At 47.0% G+C, this 23506-nt stretch overlaps 1 protein-coding gene across 1 annotated transcript in view; it reads right to left on the minus strand.

The window, feature by feature from the left end:
- Positions 1–20068, minus strand: part of LOC135813034 (adhesion G protein-coupled receptor E2-like) — a 55809-nt gene extending 35741 nt beyond the window's left edge. Inside the window, exons 1-4 of the mRNA XM_065326253.1 lie at positions 20065–20068; positions 19059–19187; positions 16823–16945; positions 4903–5025 (exon numbers count right to left, since the gene is read on the minus strand). Coding sequence (XP_065182325.1) covers positions 4903–5025; positions 16823–16945; positions 19059–19187; positions 20065–20068 — 379 coding nt within the window. The remainder of the gene's footprint in view (positions 1–4902; positions 5026–16822; positions 16946–19058; positions 19188–20064) is intronic.
- Between the last annotated feature and the right edge of the window lie 3438 nt (positions 20069–23506).

A 23506-nucleotide genomic window follows, 5' to 3' on the forward strand; every position in this document is an offset into this window, starting at 1 on the left:
TCCAGCTGCGAGAAGAACTTTCCGTTTGACAGCTTCTGGTACAGATCCTCGGTGTTGGGTAGCGGGTACTGATTGACTTTAGCGGACTGGTTTACGGTACACTTGTAGTCGCCACAAATACGAATGTTGCTGTTTCAGGGGCGTAGCAGCTGCTCCGGCCGGTCCGGCTTTGGCCGGACCACTTTTTCGCCCGACCACGACCACCATAGTAAAACAATGCCAAAAGTGCCCAGAATGCAGACTTTTGCACCCTAAATTCCCAAAAATCCCGCGGGCGAGACCCCCCCCCCCCCTGGCGGGACCATCGCCAATGGCGGTGCTACGCGCCTGCGTTTCTCTTCATGACTGGGATGATAGGTGCTGCCCAGTCCGAGAATTCCACTGGACTGATGATTCCGGATTCCGCCAGGCGCGTCAGCTCGGCTTCCACAGCAGACTGTAACGCGTACGGCACTGAACGGGCTTGGATAAATCGAGGCTTGGCGTTCTGCACTACTGACAATCGGACCTTGCCATTCTGCCATGTGCCTATACCAGGCTTGCACAAAGACGGATACTCGGAAAGAACGTTGTGGTCTCGAGTGTCGTTGAACACAAAGTTCCAGTTCAGGCGTAGTAGCTCCAGACAATCACGACCAAGCAGGTTGGGGAAACCACCTTTCACCACGTGAATGGGAACTTCGGCAGACTGACGCGATCCATGTGTCACACGCGCCACAAACCGACCTTGGACTGGCAGAATCTTGCCATTGTACGTACGCAGCTTCAAGAGATTGTCAGTCTCCAGTTCAATATTAGACTTAGATGACAGACGGCGGTACTCAGTATCATTGATGATAGTTACGGCGGCACCCGTGTCAATTTTGAATACGGTTGGAACGATGTCAATGCGCAAGGTACACATATACGGATCAATGTGTGCACTTGGGGCAGTAGGAGTGTCTGGAACATCTGATGCTCCAGCCGATGTATGAAACAACGAGTACTCATCAGGTGGTGCAACTGTACTGCTGCTAGTTTTCATACTACTGGTACTTGCAGACTGTTCACCAGAAACACGATTCACTGACGAACGACAGACACTGGCGAAATGATTGTTTTTATTGCACTTACGGCAGGACTTGCCCCATGCTGGGCACTGCTCTCGGTTTGCATGCCAGGCACAACCACAGACACCACAGCGACGGGATTTACTGTGAGTGCCACTGGCGCTGGAGCTTGCAGCTGACTTGCTGCTGGCATACGTTGGCCTTGGTTTTTGGAGGACGAATGCTCCACTTTGTGCATTGTCGATTCCTTGCTGAAACTGGCGCTGGTAAAGCTGCTGATGCCTGTCATTGCCGCCACGGATGACGGTGTCGCCTCGACAGAGCGCGCGTATGTCAATAGATCCATCAGGGCAATACTGCTCTCCATAAAGGCCTTTTCTCTCACTTTCGAGAGGACGCAGTGCTGTACGACTTGAGATTTAATCTCAGAGTCGACATTGGAGAAACTGCAGTGCTAGGCCAGCCTACGTAGCCTAGAAACATAGCTGTCGATCGATTCAGCTGCTGCTTGCTTCTCTCGCCTGAACAAATAAATTTCATACTCCACGTTGCGCTTCGGCATAAATTGGACCAGCAAGGCATCTTTTAGCTCCTTGTACGTTCCAGTCTGGCTATCATCTAAAGTCAAATACAGGTCAAAGACATCCTCTCCTCCGACATGCAGGAGCTGAGCCTTCTGGCGGGCGTCCTCAGTGACTTGGGCTGCTATCGAATAATTATCAAATCTGGCAACCCATCTCTCCCAACGGAGGCCAATGGATTCCGCCGGTTGGAGAGAAAATGGAGCCAATGACTTCATCGCTACAGAATCCATCCTAGCATCCTAGACAAAACACTTGACTTCGTCGCCAAAATATTATGGTTCACGCAATACTCAATACTCAACAGAGGACATTCATGGTAATCACTTTCAGAACGAAACAAGAAGAAGAACGACAACCAAAGAACAAACACAGAAACTATGCATGCACGCACTGTACGCAGCACGTGCGAAGTCAATAAAATTCCAAAGTACAGATACCACATCGTTCACAGCAACGGATAGGAACTCATATGGGGAAATTATAGAAAAGAAATAATGAGATAAAGAGAATAAATTTCAACGCACCTCAATAAACGGAGCCCCACATACAGTACCTCAGAAAAGTAGATCTACCGACCAGTGTTTTTGTTGACGGCGCAACCGGATGATGTAGCTGCTTCGCAAAGACGTCTTACTGCGAAAATTACAAATCAATCGTATTCTTCGATTAGAAAACCCAAGCGCTTTCAGAGTCCTCGGAAGAGATTCCGGGATGAAACCACGCACACCTACCTCAACCGAAAAAGAAACGACCTGCCACCCGTTTGCTCGGCATTGATCCGCCAGATCCGCATACCGCCTGTCCTTCCGCGAGTTACTTACACTGAATCTGTCCTCAGCACAAACTGTCAACTCCATCCAGAATACAATCCTACGACTCGTAGAGTACAGAACCATATCTGGTCTTAGGGTGGTAATTGCAACACAGCAAGGGAAAGAAATCTTTGCACTAACTGAGTCGACAAGAAGTTTCCAGTCTGAGGCTGCTGACTGGAGATCAGTCGTAACCAGCTTTCGTCTGGGCTGAACGCAAACTGCCTTCTCTCCCGCCTTGCAAAAGGAGATGAAGTCAAGCTCATTTGAAATTTCGGTTTGTAAGGTGTGTGCAGCAGCGCGGATTCGAATCTCCTCACGCATGTTCCTGACAATGATCCCGAGTACGTTGTCGTGCCTCCAGGTGTAACGTCCCTGGTCCAGCGCTACGCGACAGGCGCCAAGCACGTGGCGCGTAGTCAAGGCCCAGGCACGGCACAAATAACAGTACGGATCCACTACCGTGTTTCCCCAACGGCGTAGGTTTGTCGGAGAAGGTAGCACGTCGAGGGTTGACGCGAGAAGACATTTCACATCCTTACCAGTACCACCATGCTAAAGGGATTTCCACGAAAGGTCCTGCCACATCACCGATGTCCACTCCAACCACTTGCCTTGCACCTGAAGAGTCTTCAGCCTAAACATCTGCTCCTGCGCGTTGATCTCCTCAAATCTTTGAAAGAGATCCTTCCTCGGGGGTTTGGAATGCTGCTTCGGAGCACGAGCACCCAACCCTGCACGATGACTTGACGGTAATAGTGGACGGAGAGTCCCTGAACCTACTGATGCCTCTGCACACTCCAGCTCTATTGTCGCCGCATACCACTTTGTCAGCTTTGCATCCTTACTCCGACGCAGAGTGTACAGCGCCCTCATGCGCGCGTCCCCACTCGGTCGAAGAATGTGCCATTTGATGGACTGGCACTTTTTCCACACCGTAGGAAGGTAGTGGAGGCGTAAGCCAAAGCGTTTGCGACTGCCAATAAAAAGAATGGCAGAGTTTGCGCATCGATGTAGGCCTGACCATTTCTTCAGAAATGGTAAACGCATAAAGTGCATTTCACGAACAAAGCCTTGTGTAAGTTCAAGAACTTTATGTGTAAGAGAAAGAGGGAGAGAGATAGGGGGAGAGAGAGAGAGAGAGATAGAAAGATAGATAGATAGATAGATAGATAGATAGATAGATAGATAGATAGATAGATAGATAGATAGATAGATAGATAGATAGATAGATACTCAATCTGCGGACAGCATACTGTTTCGTTCTTTTTGAACTCATCAGCGCAGCACAGAGGAAATGAGGCCGAACATGATAGCAATGAAAATAAAAACTTCCAATCAGGCCCGACCGTACCTTGCCAGAGTGCTCAAACTGACAAGTCTGTAAGCTCTACGTAATGCAAACAGCAAAGGCACTACCCCACATGAGAGTGCTGAACTACTACAAGAGCAGGCGCGAAAATACTCAATCTGTAGACAGCATGCTGTTTCGCTCTTTGTGAACTCATCAGCGCAGCACAGAGGAAATGAGGCCGAACCTGATAGCAATGAAATAGATCTATAGATAGATAGATAGATAGATAGATAGATAGATAGATAGATAGATAGATAGATAGATAGATAGATTGATTGAGAGAGAGAGAGAGAGAGAGAGAGAGAGAGAGAGAGAGAGAGAGAGAGAGAGAGAGAGAGAGAGAGAGAGAGATAGATAGATAGGGAGAGAGATAGAGGGAGAGGGAGCTAGAGATAGAGATAGATAGAAAGATAGAAAGATATATATATATATATATATATGCCTGTGTGGATTCACAGGAAGTGTGAGTTACGAAGTCTGAAGAAAATGTTGAACGGCCTCTGCTGGGATGACGACTACACCATAGCTCAGTGGTTAGAGCATCGCTGGCTACAAGCGAGGGTCCCTGGTTCGAGTCCTGGTGGTGACAGTCAACTTTTTCTTCAGACTTTTCCCGTTTGTCTCTTTCCCTCAAATCAGTCAATATATATATATATATATATAGAGAGAGAGAGAGAGATGGAGTGATTGAGAGATAGAGAGAGAGAGATAGAGAGAGAGATGGAGAGAGAGAGATAGGGAGAGGGAGAGCTATAGAGAGGGAGAGAGACAGAGACATATAGAGAGGGGAGAGAGAGATAGAGATAGAGAACGAGATAGATCGAGATAGATAGATAGATAGATAGCTAGATAGATAGATAGAGAGAGAGAGAGAGGCAGAGAGAGGGAGAGAGAGAGGTAGAGAGAGTGAGAGAGAGAGAGAGAGAGAGAGAGAGAGAGAGAGAGAGGGGGAGGGAGGAGAGAGAGAGAGAGAGAAATAGAGATGAAGGGAGAGAGGTAGATAGAGAGAGGTAGATAGATAGAAAGAGATAGATAGAGAGAGATAGAAAGAGAGTTAGAGAGAGATAGATATAGAGAGATAGAAAGATGGATTGAATATTTACCCCGACAGTCAGTGCCATTGCTCCTAAGTTCCGGTGGGCATTTGCAGAGAAAAGAACCAAATGTGTTTTCACATGTTGCCAGACCAGTGCAATCATCGATCTTCAAGCTACATTCATCAACATCTGTTCCAATACAAATAAGAATACAACCTTGAACGTTCATCATCATCATCATCATCATCATCATCATCATCATCATGTGACCAAGCCGCTTTTACGGGCAACAATATTTAGAATATAAAACGCAAGGTATTGTAAGAGCAATTTTCTGAAAATAATGCATTATCACACCGTAGCCACTTTTATGGGCAAATTCCAATACAAGGCAATAGGAAAACGAGGATGAAGTTAACCTTTTAACCCAAAGAAAAGACAAAAGATGTCAACAATAGAACTACAAATAAAATAAAAAAAACATCAGGTCATAAAAACTACTTTAAAACATAACCAAATGACAGCAAAGCGTGGAGAATGAGATTGACTTACAAAACAAAAGTAGTCCTACTATGCTTACAAAACAGAATCTACCTACACCACTAAGGAAGAAACATTAAATGATTGCAGTCTCACAAACACCGGCCTCTATCTAACGACCCATCAAACAATAACTCCTGAAATTCTTGACTGACTTTTTCAGGTAGGAGCTACGGCAGCCACGAAAACAGTTCACTGCCCAACGGAGTAAAGTGAACATCATCATCATCATCATCATCATCATCATCATGATCATGATCATGATCATGATCATCATCGTCATCATCATCATCATCATCACTTGAACAGCCTCTTGTACGGGCAAGCAAAAACGCAATACATCAAAATTCAACTAGAATGAAAAAAGAGAGGAAAATGAAAACAAAGTGCACTGGAACTCAATATAAAAAGGAACGCAAAGTGCTGTTGAACACAATGAGCATGGGGCCACCAATCGGAGAAGACCGGCTCATAATGGAATAAAAGAACAAACATAAAAAACTTAAGACAACCGTACATCAACATCATCATCATCATCATCATCATCATCTGCGTTGCAGAAAAATAATAATACTAAAATAAAAAAATAAAAAACGGCATTATGCAGCTGTGTAAACAGTAGCTGCACAGTGTGACTGCCAGGCATCTCTGTCAGAGTGAGGGTTACAGTACATGAAACTTGGCGTTGAAACAAACCAACCTTGTTCCACGGTTCTGCAGTCTACCATTGGTGGAATCTGGATATTCGTAACGCCGAATAAGCGGCAGGAGGAACGCTTTAAAGACGATATTCCCAAATGGTGCGCTAGAAAACAATTCACTTTACAAATCGACAACTTGCCCGTGTTGTACCCTTCTTGGCTTGGTTGTGGTTTTCCTTCTTCTTTTTCTGCATGTTCCATTTGTACCAGGAGTGAATAACCAAGAGAACGCAGCCGGATCTGATTTCTATGGAACAGATGTGCAGCATGCTGCCTTAACTACATGAATTGAATACACAAATTGCTTGCCCTATTAGGCAGACAACAGAAGAAGTCGGAAATCAGGCATAGGACCTTCGCCTTTCTTACGTTACTTCATAACTTAGAACCTTCCAAGTTTGAAGGCTGCTGGTTTGCGCATTGTAGACGTTCTGCAGCTAAGCATCAGGTCGTTGAATGTCATGATCTCATTAGTCAGTTTTGTGCTAATTGTTGCACATTTTTGACTCAACAGTAATCTGCTTATAACCGTTAGTGTTGGACAAAACGGATAACTTGTAAACTTTTGGTCCTCTTTTTTAATATTAATCCTTGGCTCTCCATCCGAGTTTATTAAAGTGGAGATGTGCATTGAACTGTCGTGACATCATCATATCAGTATTAGGTTTTGAACAGGTCTACAAAGACATGAACTGATAACTATTAACAAAATAAAGATGAACTCGGATACTGATTCAGTAATAAATGTAAAAAAGAGAAGACGCACGTGAATGGAACAAATTAGAACGAGTTATGCAGCAACTATCCACGACTGTAAAAAGATGATAACCGGAACTGCTCCCAAACAGTAAGAAAAGCTTACAAGCCACCCTGGATGTGCACCATGACTGGGGCAAGAATCAGGTTTGAGCCCACAAAGTCACAGCTCATGAAGATAGCCCATCAGCGGCACAGGTGGCCTATCATGGACCTCACGGTTGGAGATCACACTGTGTCAGAGCTATCGGAGGTAAAACTCCTCGGCATCACATTTGACTCGGGCCTCTCCTTCAAGACCCACCTCCACAACACAGCACTCAAGGCGAATTCTCGCTTGGGCTTCCTGTGCAAAGCTGCTCGCTTACTCGATGGTGCGGGTACACAAACCGTCTACAGAGGTTTTGTGAGGCCAGTCCTAGAGTATGCGCCATTGGTATGGATTGGAGCAGCTTCAAGCCATCTGCGCCTTCTTGATCGAGTGCAGAGACGCGCCCTCCACATTATTGGCCCTGGTGTCCTCCTCCACAGTCTAGCAGCAAGGAGATCGGTCGCCTCCCTCAGCTATAATTATGTACGAGGTGAATTGCTATTTCTGGACATTGTACATTGCTGGACATTTCGAGTAAAATAATTTTTCGTCGCGTGTAGAGTCAAGTCAGTCAGGTTGATGAAGTTTTTTTCTTGTTGTAGTTGACAGCTGGGCTGTTGTAGTTTCTCCTCGTGTCGGTGCCTTGTTGATAGCCTTTTCTTGGGAGGCATTTCAACGAGTTTTGTGGTACTATGTCGCATGAGAATTTTGAATTTTGAGTAAAATAAGAAGTAATGGACGAATTGTTGGCTTCCCCATGTGCACTTCACTTCAGACGCTGTATAGTCTTGGACCTGTTAGCTGGAAGTGTGAAGAGGCCAACTGCAGTCCACCAATAGAACAAATAACAAAAATGGTGCAGTATAGGATGCCTATTGACGCTATTTTACTTTCATGGCCAGAATTCAATACACTGAAATTTAGGCCCAAAAATTGGCCTGTCAAAAACATCCCGCTATAAAGTCTCTGGGATCACAGCATGAGCAATTGTCACATATTTGGAAAGATGAAGGATTAAGCCATACAATAGATACAAAAAGATATGAAAAATGTAAAACACACAGCCAGTGGGCCTCTATTTTATTTTCATGTCCAGAAATTGCTATTCACCTCGTATAAACTGATGTGCCTGGCAGGCCACCGCAACTTACGTCGCTGGTCCCCCACAGCTTCCTCCACCAACATGTCCACGAACTCGGTCCGGCCACTCGGTGTGCCACGAGTCTCAGCTACAGAACGTCCTCCCGGCTTCCTCTCCTGATTATGTGCGACGCTGCTTCCCCTACAGCATCACTGATGAGTGGAACAACTTGCCCCCAACTGTGCTGCAGTCTTCGCCACGCCTCACGTCCCTCCAGTCGTTCAAGGGCAAGGTGCATCAGCACCTATGACAAAGCTGCTGGTGTTGGGCCACAGTCTCGCTGTAACACCCCATCCACAATCAACTCCCTCCCCCTCACTTATCTATTTACATGCGTTTCGTAATCCCGTCCATGGTGCGCTGGATAGCGCTAACGCCGAGATCCTAGGTCGGCATTGCTAGTCCCGCCTCACCGGCACAGGCTCCCTGAGAGCCCCTACTAGTACATTGTCGGTCTTGCTCCTTTGTTGTCTCGATCATTATTTTCTTTTATCTTCTTCCTCTCCTCTCTTTGTGATGGTCTATCAGGAGGAGGGGCATTCTGTAGAAAATTAAAAAAAATGATAACCAGTAAGAAAGTGCGATAATAGGGCACAAAACTGACCCTCTCTTCGGTCCTACGTCCTACGTAGCTGCCCTTGGCAACTCCGAACGCGGCAGTGTACGACCAGATCAACCTGAGGATAGAATCATAAACTTGTACCCCAATCCACTTAAGCCTAGTTCACATTCGACGGGGCGCGACGGGACGCGACGTAAGGATCGACGGGAAGCGACGGGACGGTCTGACTGCGTCCAATGTGAACACCAGGAACGGGAACGCAACCGTACTACCGTACAGATCGGGTAGCAACGGGAAGAGTTGGATCGATCCAACTTTTCATACCGTAGACGGGCGTAGACGGGGACGTAAGCGTACAAAACGGCTGCAATTCGAGTGTGAACAGGAGACGGCATTGTGCGCCGACTGTTCCCGATTCGTTTTTGGAAATTTTTAGCATTTCGAACACTGCGCTTCCCATGATAACTCACAAGGAGAAATAATTGAAAAGAAGTCCCGAAAAGCGAGAAATTAGGTCCAAAAGTCACCCCGTCACGGACCGTGCCTTATGACTCGTGCCGTTCGACGGTGAACGTCGCAACGACTGCTGCATATCGTGTCGTACGAATCGTACAGGATTTTACAGCTCACCCAGCCCTCCCGACATGCCCTTACGTCCCGTACCGTCGGCGTTGCGTCGAATGTGAACTAGGCTTTACGGACCAGCTACGGTATCAGAGCCCTATCTACGTACTCTCCGTAGACAACTTTCCGTAAGTGGAGTGCAAAATCACGAATTCACGGGTTTTTCCCACCAACGTACAGTTGAGCAACTTTACGTAGTGCGGAACCTCTCTTTCTGACTGTTTATCATCGTGTTACAGTCGTGAATAGTGCTTGTTCTCATGTGTTTCTTCTATTTTCTTTAAAATTTGATGAGCTCACGAGAAGTCCACCTGAGCATCTGAGGGAAACACCAATTGCTGTTTAACCCTTTGCCAACCATAGTACAGGTATATCTGTACCAGTGTACAGTGCTTGCTTCGTCCTCGCACAATTCGCCTGTCCCTTTGCCAGATCAGACGATTAAAAGGTAAAATATAGGCATAAAAATGTCAAAAAGCTTTGGGTGATCTGGGATGATTTTTTTAAATAGCAGATAATTTGAGTTAGACGCTCGTAATGGTGGATTTGGAGCGCCAAACTGCGCTGTGGCGCTGATCATGTGGATCCACGGATGAATTGCTGGCTATGGACCACTTGCCATTTGTACAGATCCACGAAATCTCGTAGAATCCCGTAGACCCGGAAGGGTGTTGAATGTGTGCTATGCATGCGCATTTGACCAATTTTCGCGTCATAATTCAATGACCAGCAATCGCTTTTTCAGCTTCTTCACTATGGTTAGAACTAATGACTAGCTAGATCTTTATCCTTAGCCTTCAGGCCCCGTTTTTTAGTGGAAATAGCAGAAAACACAATAGGGCCCAGCACATTCAGCACCCTTCCGGATCAACGGGATTCTACGGGATTTCGTGGATCTGTACAAATGGCAAGTGGTCCATTGCTGTGTTCCTCTGGCCAGAAGCTTTCGAGACCGCCCAAGATCACCAAACACAGGCCAAAGGACACCAAACCTATGAGCAGATAAGTCACTGGGCTTGCATATGCAGTGCATTCCTTGAAATTTTTTTTTTTTTCTGCAGTGACAAGCTACAGGGCAGTTAGCTTTTTTCGAGCTCCGTAGTTTTTCGCAGGTTTTGTAGGAGCCAGCTGGCAGCAGGCCGGTCTGGAGCAGGGTAGGGACTGGATAGTTTAAAATTAGGTAGTAGATAGTTTGAGCGTTCCAAAATGCCCACATCCGGTGAAAATCGCAGGTGGAATTCGGTCTCTCCGAAAGTTCTAAAGAGGAACACGGGTACTTTCCACGTTCCACTGCACACGAAAACCCTCGAAGTTGCTGAGGCCCTGATTGAACATGGCTACACCGACCTGATATCCGTGCAGCTGACTAGTAGCTTGAGCTGCAAGGCCACGTTTCATTCCCGAGACACTCTGACACGACTTTGCCGAAACGGTTTCCATCTCATATCAGTGGAAGTGCGCGTCACTCAACTGGTGCCTGATTCCGTGGAAATCCAAATCCACGATGTGCCCATCTGGGTCCAAGACGACGTTATTATCGAAAGCCTGGGTGTCTTTGGATCGGCCGTTGGGCCTCTTCGCCATGGATTTGTCAAGACGAAGTCAGGGCTCGCCATTGCCACTGGTGTCCGCTTCGCCACATTCTCTCTTCGCCCCAACATGCAGTTTCCGCCGTATGTGAAAACATCTACGAACAACTTGTTTTGTGTTCGCTACGAAGGCCAGCCTGGAACCTGTCGTAAATGCTCCCAACCGGGACACATCGCCGCAGATTGCAAACTCGCCACAGGAACGACATTCCCGAAACGAACCGCGCACACCAGAACAAGCGCAACTGCAACTGTCGGAGTGCAACCTGGTGAACTTACCGTACAGACCGGAGTCCAAAACGAGTCGCCAGACTCGGCACGCTCCAGCAGCAGCACTGCCAGCAGGCCCAGCACCAGCCCGAGTACTCTCTCGAGTATTGGATGTAGTACGAGTGCAACTCCTGTGGGGTCAAATGTTGGAGAACCCGCAGTCAGCACTGAAGTGTTCGAAACGGATTTGAATTTGAAAACTACGAAAGTCGATGAGGGGCCTACTGAGGTTACTTCAGCGTTGAAAAACCTGACAGATACTGAGCCAGACATGTCGTCTGCACAGGGATTGCTGTCAAGCATGACAGCACACCCCAGAACTCCCCTCGCGGACGTCGAAGTAGACATTGCAGAGCGAGATCTAGAACGGACAGAGAGACTCCTATCAGAAGTGGCATCAAACATCAACACCGAAGCGATCCACACTTGGTTCACGCCTGAACGTCGAGGCCGGAATGCCAGCACTGAGTCCTCACCAGAGTTGGCAACTGGGGTGAAGAAGAAGGATTCCCGGAAACCAACAAATCTAGCTCCAGGCTCACGATTTAGTCCGCTTGCCAGAGTCTAATCGTGACTTGAAAAAAAAAATGCAGAACTATAACTATAATGTAACACCCACAGCACCACCTACCTCCTCGACCCAGTCACTCAGTGTGGGATTTCTGAATGTGTTTAGTGTTCGGCGGAAGGTAGCAGAAGTTCAAACGTTCATCTCAACACGAGGCATTCACGTTCTCGCAATAGCCGAGACATGGTTGACTCCGGATGTGTCCGATCAGGAGTTGTCCATCCCGCACTTCAGGCTATACAGAAGAGACAGACCTGATCAGCGAGGTGGCGGAGTTGCTGTGTACTGCAATGAGTCACTGGCTGTTCGACAACGGGCCGATTTAGAGTGCGAGCTAGAGATGCTGTGGCTGGAGATTCTAGCCCCGGGTCGACATGGAACGCTCCTCGGCTGTTGTTATCGGCCGCCAAATAGTTCTGCTGCCTACTGGACCGCACTGGATCAGAACATTGAGCAAGCTGTTCAGGGATGTCAGCAATCCACTGTGCTATTTGGCGACTTCAATGTTGATTTTAGCAATCCAATTTCTCCATCTGCATCCCCTTTGTACAACATTCTTTCCCACTACAATCTCTGCAATTATGTTACATCTCCAACACGGGTCACGGCAACATCATCCACGATGCTAGATTTGTTCCTTTCAGCCTCCCCATTGGATGGTACCTGTGAAGCAATACACTTAGACATAAGTGATCACTTTGCTGTGCTGGCCCGGCTGAACATTCACACACACCAGCACGTGGCATCGTCAGTGAAAACCACCAGACGTCTACATCGAGTAAACTGGGACAGTTTCAGTATTGACCTCCAGAGGAAACAGCAGCAAGACTTTGATGCCCACAGCAATATCCATGATATGGTTCATTCTTTCACTTCTTCTATCATGTCCACACTAGACCAGTATGCACCATTGGTACCCCAGCGTAAACGCGCACGCCGCCCGTGCCCCTGGCTGACTGATGAGCTTGTGGGTGCAGTTCGTAAACGTAATCATTTACACCGGCTCCTCATGAGAGATCAAGCGAATGTACAATTGCGTGATCAGCATAGAGAACCTCGGGCCATGGCCCGTCGACTCGACAGGAAGCTGCGCAACCAGTTCTTCACTGAACAATGCCGATTGAGTGACCAGCGCAAACTGTGGAGAGTGTTGAATGTTGTAACTGGTCGTCAAAAGAAAGCCCAGGTCCCACAGGCATCCCTACAGGATCTCAGTGAAACATTTGGTAGTGTCGTACATGACCCAGCGCCACTCTTCAAGCTCCCTTGGGACCAACCCAACAATGTGGTTTCTCTGCTTTCCAGCCAGTCGCAGTTTCTGCCTTCGAGTCCTGCTTGAGTTCTGTGGACCCAAGTAAGGCGACTGGCAGTGATGGTGTGCCTGGCCTACTTCTACACAAGTTCTCCTCAATATTGGCACCCAATCTCACCAAAATTATCAACTATTCGCTCAGAACAGGCCAACTTCCTTCCACCTTCAAATCCTCACATGTCACCCCTCTGTTTAAGGGTGGCGACCCAACCTCACCTACAAACTACCGCCCAGTTTCCCTGCTACCCATCATCTCCCGTATTCTGGAGGCATTTGTAAAGAAACAGCTCACCACCTATCTCGAATCAGCCCAGCTTCTACCCACCAGCCAATTTGCCTATCGTAAACAACACTCCACAGAGGATGCACTTGCCCTCGCAGTCAACACATGGTCTCTAGCCAAATCTCGACGAGAGTACACCGGAGTTGTGTTCGTAGATATGTCGAAAGCGTTTGATCGCGTTCGCACGAGCGTCTTCTGACTGAACTCTTCTCTCTTGGCATATCTGGTACTCCACTAACTTGGTTTGCTGATTACCTCTCAGGCCGCTTCCAGCAGATCAGAGCTCAAGGACATCTCTCTCCTGCCGTTTCTTGTTCTCGTGGTGTCCCACAGGGCAGCGTTCTTGGTCCCCTGCTATTTGTCTTGTACACTAGCACATTGAGCACGATCCTGCCACCGGCGGTAAACCACCAAGAATTTGCGGATGACATTACTCTCCACTGCTCAGACACCGACCCCACTGAAGTATGCCGAACCCTCAGCCACGCAATCACAAGCCTCGCCACGTGGCTAGAAGATATTGGTTTGCTGCTGAATGCAGCACAAACTCAGCTTCTCTTCATAAAGCCCCGTGGCGCAGATGACACACAGCCTGAGGTGTTCTGCCATGCTGACAAACTTGCTATCACACCTTCGGCTAAGTATCTCGGGGTAATACTCGATGAGGAGCTGTCCTGGAAGCCCCACATTGCACACCTGAGCCGCAAGACTGCTAGGACCATTGGCCAGCTCTGGAGGCATGGCCAAGGACTCAGTTTGTGCGCCAGACGCACTTGGTTCCTCAGCATGGTCCTCTCTCAGCTATGCTATGGTTCGAATAGCTTTGTTCCATGGCTTTCTGCCCAGTTGCTTGGACGTCTGGAGAAGAGTTTCAAAGCCGGCATTCGTGCAACCTTGCAACAGCGCTTTCTCACCCCCACCGCACCGCTTCTGGCACTTCTTAGTATAGTCAGCCTGGCACACACATACACTCAGAAAGTTCTAATCTTTGTACACCGCTGTATCAATGGATACTGTAGCCCACTCCTACAGCAACTCTTTACAACGACTGCTCCAAACACCGTGCTAAACGATCAGCGCATCACTAGGGGCCAAGTTTCCAACTTGCTCCAAGTTCCTTTCCTTCGCGGGCCTGCTGGTCGCTCGAGTATGATGTTTCACGGCAGTATTGCATGGAACGCCCTCTCGGCTGATGTAAGATCGATAACTGCTGCCGATCAACTCAAGAGAGCCCTATCTGATATTGACGTACTTAACTTGTAAACTCTATGCCAACAGCCCAACACCCCTCGCCGTACTTCATGTTCCCTGGACTGTTAAAAATTGTCCCCATCCAACAAAGTCTGCCAATGTTCACACATATATTCTCATGAAATGCTTCCACTACATTTTATTTGTTATCACATTATAAAAAATTCACACAAATTGAGTGTCAGCATACACACAATGTCATAACAAACATTTCTATAATAATAATCATACCGCTTGCATGTCTTTATCTCTATACATTTCCTCATATAATTTTCTTCATCTTTCTGTGAGAATCGGACCTATAGGCCGGTAAGAAGGCAATCATGCCTGTGCAATTGGTGAAGTAAAATAAAAGTCAACAACAACAACAAATTATTGTGCTACCTAAAGTGTTTTAGGGAGCATTACTTTCCCTTCAGGCAAAGTGTGTTGGGGATTTCCCCCATCAGTTCAACCTGAGTAGGTCTAGGAAGATTGTGCCTGAAGAGCATTACTTCCCCTTCAGGCAAAGTGTGTTGGGGATTTCCCCTCATCAGTTGAACCTGAGTAGGTCTAGGAAGATTGTGCCTGAAGAGCATTACTTTCCCTTCAGGCAAAGTGTGTTGGGGATTCCCCTCATCAGTTCAACCTCGGTAGAGCATCCCAGACCACGCCACCACTCCCCTTATTAATGGCTCACACATGACGGGTTTACGTGGCTCTAGTAAAAAAAAAAAAAAAAAACCTGAGTAGGTCTAGGAAGATTGTGCCTGAAGAGCATTACTTTCCCTTCAGGCAAAGTGTGTTGGGGATTTCCCCTCATCAGTTCAACTTGAGTAGGTCTAGGAAGATTGTTGCTGTTGTTGTTGACTTTTATTTTACTTCACCAATTGCACAGGCATGATTGCCTTCTCACCGTCCCATAGGTCCGGTTCTCGCAGAAAGATGAAAGAAATTATATGAGGAAATGTATAGAGATAAAGACATGCAAGCGGTATAATTATTATAGACATGTTTGTTATGACATTGTGTGTATGCTGACACTCAATTTGTGTGAATTCTTTGAATTGTGATAACAAATAAAATGTAGGGAGCATATATGTGTGAACATTGAAAGACTTTGTTCGATGGGCACAACTTTTAGCAGTCCATGGAACATGAAGTACAGCGAGGGGTATTGGACTGTTGGCATAGAGTTTACAAGTTAAGTACGAAAGGACTGCGGTAAAGCATCACACAGGGCAAGCAGAAGCCAACACTGCACACCGGTGAAAAACTCCTCCAACCAGGATCGTTGAAAGCGGCGCTGTTTTTCATCCGTCTGTCAGGGCACGCACATCAAGTGCAATAAAGGTTTGTCTGTGCCCTAAACAACAGTGTTATCACAATGCTTAGCAGTATATTCAGCTCCGGGGGTGTTTCACCAATAGTGTTACATATAAGCCCATGCGGTGGGTCAATGTCCATGATTGAGATACGAGAGGCACCTGGTTCAAATCCTGCCTGGGAGCGTTTTTCCAGTCGTGCTGCTACCCACAGTCAACTGGGAACTTGTGGCCAGTCACAAGGGGTACATGGATGCAGCTAATGGGGTTTCTCGGCACTTTTGCCAGTGGTTGTGAGACGTATCTCCTCATCCGGCGCTAGGGTTTACCGGGCATTAGCAGCTGTCGTGAGTTCGGGAACGGACACGATAATTTACTTTTTTTACGGGCCTGTATTAAACTGCTTGCCTGCCTACTCGTGTGCACGCATGCATTCTTGCTGGAAAGGTCTACCTGTGGCGACAATAATTTTTTCATGGACTGATCTTCTTTTTTAGTGTTTGCAAACTCTTGGCTGCTGCTGTGGCACCTTTGTATTTTCGTGCTGCTGCGCTCTGTACGGCTGCACTAGCCGTATTAACTGTTGTACCCAGATGCACACATTCAATCCCTGGCTACGCTTTGGAATTGGTTTCGTTGCCTATGTCCTCATCTCTCTTCGTTTTGTTTTCGCTGCCTGGGCTCTCATTTATCTTTGCTTGCTTGCTTGCTTGCTTGTGTTGCTGAGGGAACATATGCTGGTTTGTATTCGTGGGTCCCCATGGTGCATGGGCCACGCGTACTCATCCGGCGGATATGTGTGAATAATAAAATAATTAAACTGAAAACTGTCTATGAAAGTAAGTTGGTCCCAACAGTGGAGCTCGCTCTATCTGCTAAATTGATTGCATACTAAAGTTCTTTGAAGATGAAATCGGTACATTCGACTGATTCACATCCTATGTGGCCTGAGAGAGATTTACACCAGAGACCGCCGTCAGTACACTTCATTTACCTCGACAGCCGGTGCCATTGCTCCTAAGCCCCGGTGGACATTCACAGCGGAAATAACCAAACGTGTTAACGCATGTTGCCAAATCAGTGCAACCATCAGTCTTCAAGCTACATTCATCAACATCTGTTCAAATTCAAATTAATGTGAACACAACCTTGGATTTGTGACATAAAGCACATGCTTGAGGATTACATGAAACTTGGGGTTGTAACAAGCCAGCCTTGCTCCACAGTTCTGCACACTATCATCGGAGGAATCCTGATATCCACTTGTTTTGTGTTTATCTATACTTGTCTATTGGCAGGGCGGTGTTCTCAGTGAAAAACGATGAGATTTTGCGGGAGGAATGTATATGCACAGACAGACAGACACCCACGCACACACCCACACGCACTCACACTTGTAAAATCAACGTGTTTGTGAGCGACCGTTGGCTGCATGAAAAGCTGTATACGAGAATTCCGACATCAGCCACATTGCCATGGACCGATTGGCATGGACCGATTGGCATGGACCGATTGGCATGGACCGATTTGCATGGACCGATTGGCATGGATCGATTGGCATGGACCGATTGGCATGGACCTATTGGCATGGACCGATTGGCATGGACCGATTGGCATGGACCGATTGGCATGGACCAATTAGCATGACTGATAGCACAAAGCAAAGACTGATCCATCTCAAACTGTTCCACTATATGGATCGATTGGCATTGACCGATTCGCATGGACCTATTGGCATGGACCGATTGGCATGGACCAATTTGCATGGACCGATTGGCATGGACCGATTGGCATGGACCGATTGGCATGGACCGATTGGCATGGACCGATTGGCATGGACCGATTGGCATGGACTGATTGGCATGGACCGATTGGCATGGGCCGATTGGCATGGACCGATTTGCACGGACCGATTGGCATGGACCGATTGGCATGGACCGATTGGCAAGGACCAATTGGCATGACTGATAGCACAAAGCAAAGACTGATCCATCTCAAACTGTTCCACTATATGGACCGATTGGCATGGACCGATTGGCATGGACCGATTTGCATGGACCGATTTGCATGGACCGATTGGCATGGATCGATTGGCATGGACCGATTGGCATGGACCGATTGGCATGGACCGATTGGCATGGACCGATTGGCATGGACCGATTGGCATGGACTGATTGGCATGGACCGATTGGCATGGGCCAATTGGCATGACTGATGGCACAAAGCAAAGACTGATCCATCTCAAACTGTTCCACTATATACATAGACGGGCAGATAAGCCGCGTTTTTGCCTACACAGTATAAAACCCCTTTGAATAAAGAGTTTTTGCCTACACAGTATAAAATCCCTTAGAATAAAGAGGGCCGGCATCGGGTCCAGGACCAATATGGTTCAGAGTGTCTCAATAGGCTGAGGCTCTACCAACCGTGTGGATGGTTGAAGAAAGGTCGCTGTTTCCGAACACGGTGTCTTCCGCCTTGTTTCATGCTGCTGGCAAACTATGAACACTACAGTCCATTTCTCGAAACTATAGTCGCGTAGGGTTTTTGAAATATTTCAAATTTGGCTGGAACTTTTTGAGAATAGTTTTCGGAATATTGCTCAGGACCGCTCCACAATTACTCTCATATAGTTTCTAAACGATTGGATAACAGACGCCCAATTTGGAAAAAATTATGCACAAAGTGATCACAGATTTTATGTGGTATAGATGCTGGCATATCGGTTTTTGCCTAGGTACGCGTCTATAGTTTTGAAATGAACTGTATGTATAATTGCAGGCCAATATCTCCTATCCCTGGTTTCGCTGCCTCTGACTCAGAAGTAGGTTAAAGAGGCAGCGCCGTCATGCCACTTTACGGTACATTTCTAAATGGATTGAATCGATGTGAAATATGACCACAAGGATGTACCCAATGTACTCAAGGAATACTTAACCCCAACTGTGACAATTTTAAAGATCTACGAACACACGTGCGTATTGAATAGCATGTCAACAGACCAGGGTGGCATGTAGTGTCAGGGTGGCATGTTGTGTCAGGGTGGCATGTTGTGTCAGGGTAGGATGTTGTGTCAGGGCGGGATGTTGTGTCAGGAGAGGACGTTGGGACCGAAGGAAGTTGTGTCAGGGTAAGATGTTTGGTCAGTTTAGTAGATTGAAACATTGCAGCACAGCCTCAAGAAGATCATAAACCTGAAATAAGGTAACATCACGAGCGCTGGGAAATACCTTGACAGTCAGTGCCATTCCAGGTATTAAACCCTGGATGGCACTCGCATATATAGGACCCATCGTTATTAGCACATGTTGCTGACTGGCTACTGCAGTTGTGGGTCTTCAGATTACATTCATTAATATCTGTTCGGGTAAAAAAAGAATTCTTAGCACAGTGGTGTTTGGAAATTGTGACTACTTGGCACTCTGAGTATAGTTTCTTTTGATTGATTTAAAAATCAATCGCCCTCCCAACTCCAAAGTTGAAGGCAGAACATCCGCCTTCATTCCAATACCAGCGGGAGTGCCCCAGGGCTCGGTCGTGGACCACTTCTGTTCCTGGCGTACACCATTGACCTACCCACTGCCTGTGAAAATGCTACAACCTCGTGTAGCCAGTTCGCGGACAACACCGCACTAATTGCCATTGCAGGCAGGTACATTGAGTGTGAGGCTGCGCTACAAAGAAGCGTCGATGTCGCAGCAGAATGGCTAGAGCGCTGGTACCTGCTAGTCAATAAAACGAAAACCGTCATCCTCCCGTTCTACCATGCTAACTGCCCCCCCCCCCCCAACGACTACCCGAAATAAAACTTGGCCAAACCCTACTAGAAACAGTAACACAACATCGTCACCTCGGCATCATCTTTCAGCACAACCTAAGATGGTCAGCCCACCTTGACTTTGTGCTGAAGAAAGCCGTAAAATTGTTTAAAATTCGCTTTAGGCTCAAATCAACTCTACACACTAAATCACTCTCTCATTTACAAAACATATATCCTGCCTATAATTGAATATGCATGCATTCCTGTCACCCCGCTCTCAATCGCAGCCCTTGACCGTCTTGAGCAGATCCAGCGCAAGGCGGCCAGAATCTGCCTCCGTCTCTCCCTCTACACTCCTCTGAATCATTCAACACGGCTCCATCGGCTCAAATGGCCGACAATGTTCTCTAGCCGCAAAGTGAAGCTCACCCTTCTTGCTCACTCCATAAAATACCAATATGCCACACAACACATACGCATGCTCAACACCCTTGCTCAAGTCACGGCCCAGTACAGCCTTCGACACGCACGCACTTGGCACCTCCCACCCTCCAGAACCGATCGCTGTAAAGACTCCCCACTGTACAAATCCCTAGAATACTACAATGCCCTCCCTGCTAGCATTCGTGACGTCTCCTCCCGACCTGCTTTCAAACAAGAAATCTGCTCACTGCTGATGAACTCAATCTGCTCCTGCAGCGCTCACCCTATCCCATACTTGTAAAGTTCAAAGTGATGTTAATCACTTTCCAACTCTTTAACCCACAATCTCACCTTCTCATAAATTTATCTCTTATTGGCGATGGTGCCATCGTGAGAATAAAGAATTCAAATTAAAAAAAAACTCCTCCCCCCACTCTTTGAAAATCTGTTCGATTCCCTGAGCACCCATCATCAGGATTTTGCGGGACACTAGCGGGGGGGGGGGGGGGGTCTACAGTACACAAAACAAGGTGGAATGAACTTTGCCATGCAAGATAACGGTCAAAATCATTAAACGATGCACTTCTCAATCACTTACCCCAGCATCTTGGCCAAACGCCTTGACCGTCACAGTACTGCAGTGTTGGTGTGCCAGGCTGGAATTCCACGCCTGGGTTGCAGGACAATCTCTTCAACAAAGGGGTTATGTCGGTGACGGTGCCTCTGCTAACACCTTGGGATGGACATTCTTGTACTGAAGGAGAAGAAACAAAGAGAGTTTTCAACGATGTGTGAAGGCAGCAAAGGAGTGAATAACCGACCTGCAACTCTGGACTGTGGTCGAACTCATATTTTACTTAGGTCACTCAATGCACTATTAAGCCGTACTTGAAATCACAACACAAGTGTGGTGATGAATAGAGAGTATAATACTTAGACAGTAGCGACACGTCCAAGACCTTCTCTGCCGTTAATCATAGTTTAGTGCTCAAAACACCCATCAGACACCTGATTAGAGTACATTTTTTTACTGGAGAATGCCTCCATTCAGTTTGTGGTAGAACCGAGATATGTGGCTAGGCAGTGAGCCATCTCGGGTGCGTGCAAAATGAAAGTATCGATCAAGTACAGAGTTATGGTGAAAATCCGAGTTAATTAAACCAACTACAGAGTAAATCGAATACCAAAATCATGTGAGCCAGAAGACGCTAAAATGGCCCAACTTCTGCGAAAACCAGGCTTAGGGTGAAAATCATTTTTTTGGAGAAAAATGATGTTTTGTAAAAAGGTTGTGTCGCGTGGACGCTCGAGTGCAGTGAAGTGGAGCCAAAGAGAATCTCGCTTGTTTGAAGAAGTAGCAGTCATGGCAGGAAGGGTTTCAGCAGTCAGGGAAGTCAAAGGGCTTCCGGTAAAATATTCCCTGCTACTCCTCTAGTCACAATGAAGAGTTTTTGAGCTGATCGAACGGATTCCATCTCCTTCACTCAGGGATGGCGAAATCTCTGCGCTAGCTGCTGCTTGCGGAAAATGGTGAAGAAATCGTCTCCAGTTAGAGTCGTGATGGCGATAGTGGGCAGAACCTGGACGACATCGACCCAGCCAATCGAAGTATAGAGATACTAGCTGTTTCTGGGCCTCACGCAAAGGGGACACGCGCAGCAGAGCTCATACATTTGCAGCAAGTTCACGAGGAAAAAGGCTAGAAGCGCAGTGGTGAAAACTGTTTTGAATTGAAGTCCTTGGCCATGAAGTGTTACTGAATGCCAGGCGAACGAGCGAGCAGATCGAGAGGCCTCCACTCGAGACTTTCCTCGCTGGACAGCTAGCTGCAAGGGATTGTACGGCGTGCCGAGATTTCACTTGCTGGTCAGCAACAAGCAGACACTGCAGCATGTCAGCACACTATGCGCATACTACGAACAGTGGAACAGTTTGAAAGGCTGTGTTCTTGCTTGTTATTGAATAGTTGTACTAGATTCACCCTTCAAAAGGTGCCATCTCAACTGGAGTCGGGTTTCCTTGTGGTGTGTAGCGCCAGAGCATGCCAGTACATGTATGCAGCCCCAGAATGTGCTGAGTGAGGAGGAAACAAAATTCATGCAGAACTGTGCATGGCCACTGCAGCCTGCAGCACCAAGGGGCCACAACAAGCCTGCCCCCACATGCCTACCTTGTCATGTCACCTAAACAAAAATCATCCATGTCTCTTCCTTCACTCTGGTGGATCTCTCTTCATTTCTTTCCTGTGGTAACAATTTTGTGTTTTTTTTTGGATTTTTTTAACACAATACCCTGGTGTGTTTGAGATACTTTTAGTACCACTATGAGTCGAGCCAAACCTGTAATATTTTGTCTCCTGACCTCCCATGCCCGGTAGAAGCTGAAAATGGGAAAAAGTCATTTTTGTGGAATTTCACCCTAAGCCTGGTTTTCGCAGATTCCGGGCCAAATATGACCACAGACCAAAAATTCGATTTTCAGTTTTTGTTCAAAAATGATCAAACACACCTAATATTCACTGTGTGAAAGTTTTGGATTGATCTGACATGTCTACGTGTTGCTACAATGGTATTCTATGCAGCACTGTGGAAATGGTGAAATTCTATGTACAGCAGTGGGATTGTCATTTTTGCATACAGTTGATAATTATGTCCCTCAGTTCATCCTTTCCGGGTCAGTTCCTCTGCCCAGGGTCTTATAGCATGAGTTTACAGGTACTCAGCCACATCCAAAATTTATATAGGCAGCCGAGCTGGGTGTCCGAAATACCTCCTGGCTGGAGCACCACTGGAGAACCGCCAGCGAAAACACCGTCAACATCTGTAGACGTCCGAAGACGTTGGCACTCCGCATCCTCTCCATCACACTCCACCCGTACTTTCAGATATACAGTATACACTGCTGCGCACAGTCTTCCTCAACAGACTCGGCGTCGCACTAATATTCTCCACACCAAAGCCCATCTGCCCACGGTCTTCTCCGCTCGCCAGAGAGTACTGCTTTCGCTGCCCACTGCTCGTGCTTGCGATGTTCCGCATAAGGGTACTAGTACTCAAATTATCCCTTGAAGGAGCAGCAGAGTCCATTGATTGGTTTTGCACTTGCAACCGACACTGGCATTGTCCCGGATATGTGCAGCGATGTCCACTCTGGCCAAATCATCGGCCGACTCACCTCCCAAGTCAGTGTCGACGCCAATAGCTTGCCAGGATGACATTGTATTTTTTTGTATTGCTTTTATTTTACATCGCAAGTCAAACGGGCAATCATGCATCAATTCTTTTTACACTCAATGAAAGTGTCGCCCTCAAATGAGGCGTTGCTGTAGCCATCATCGTATTCCTTCTGTTTCCGTTTCAAATCCTCAAAATATTTCTCCTGCGCATGGAGTGCGAGGATGTACAATGTAGTCTTCTTCTGCTCCGCAGTCCATTAGGCTCTTCCTTCGATACATCGATCACGATCAGTTTTAGGCGACTCAGCGCAACATGGCAT

Source organism: Sycon ciliatum, chromosome 3, assembly GCF_964019385.1.
Source record: "Sycon ciliatum chromosome 3, ocSycCili1.1, whole genome shotgun sequence".
In the NCBI taxonomy this organism is placed as follows: Eukaryota; Metazoa; Porifera; class Calcarea; order Leucosolenida; family Sycettidae; genus Sycon; species Sycon ciliatum.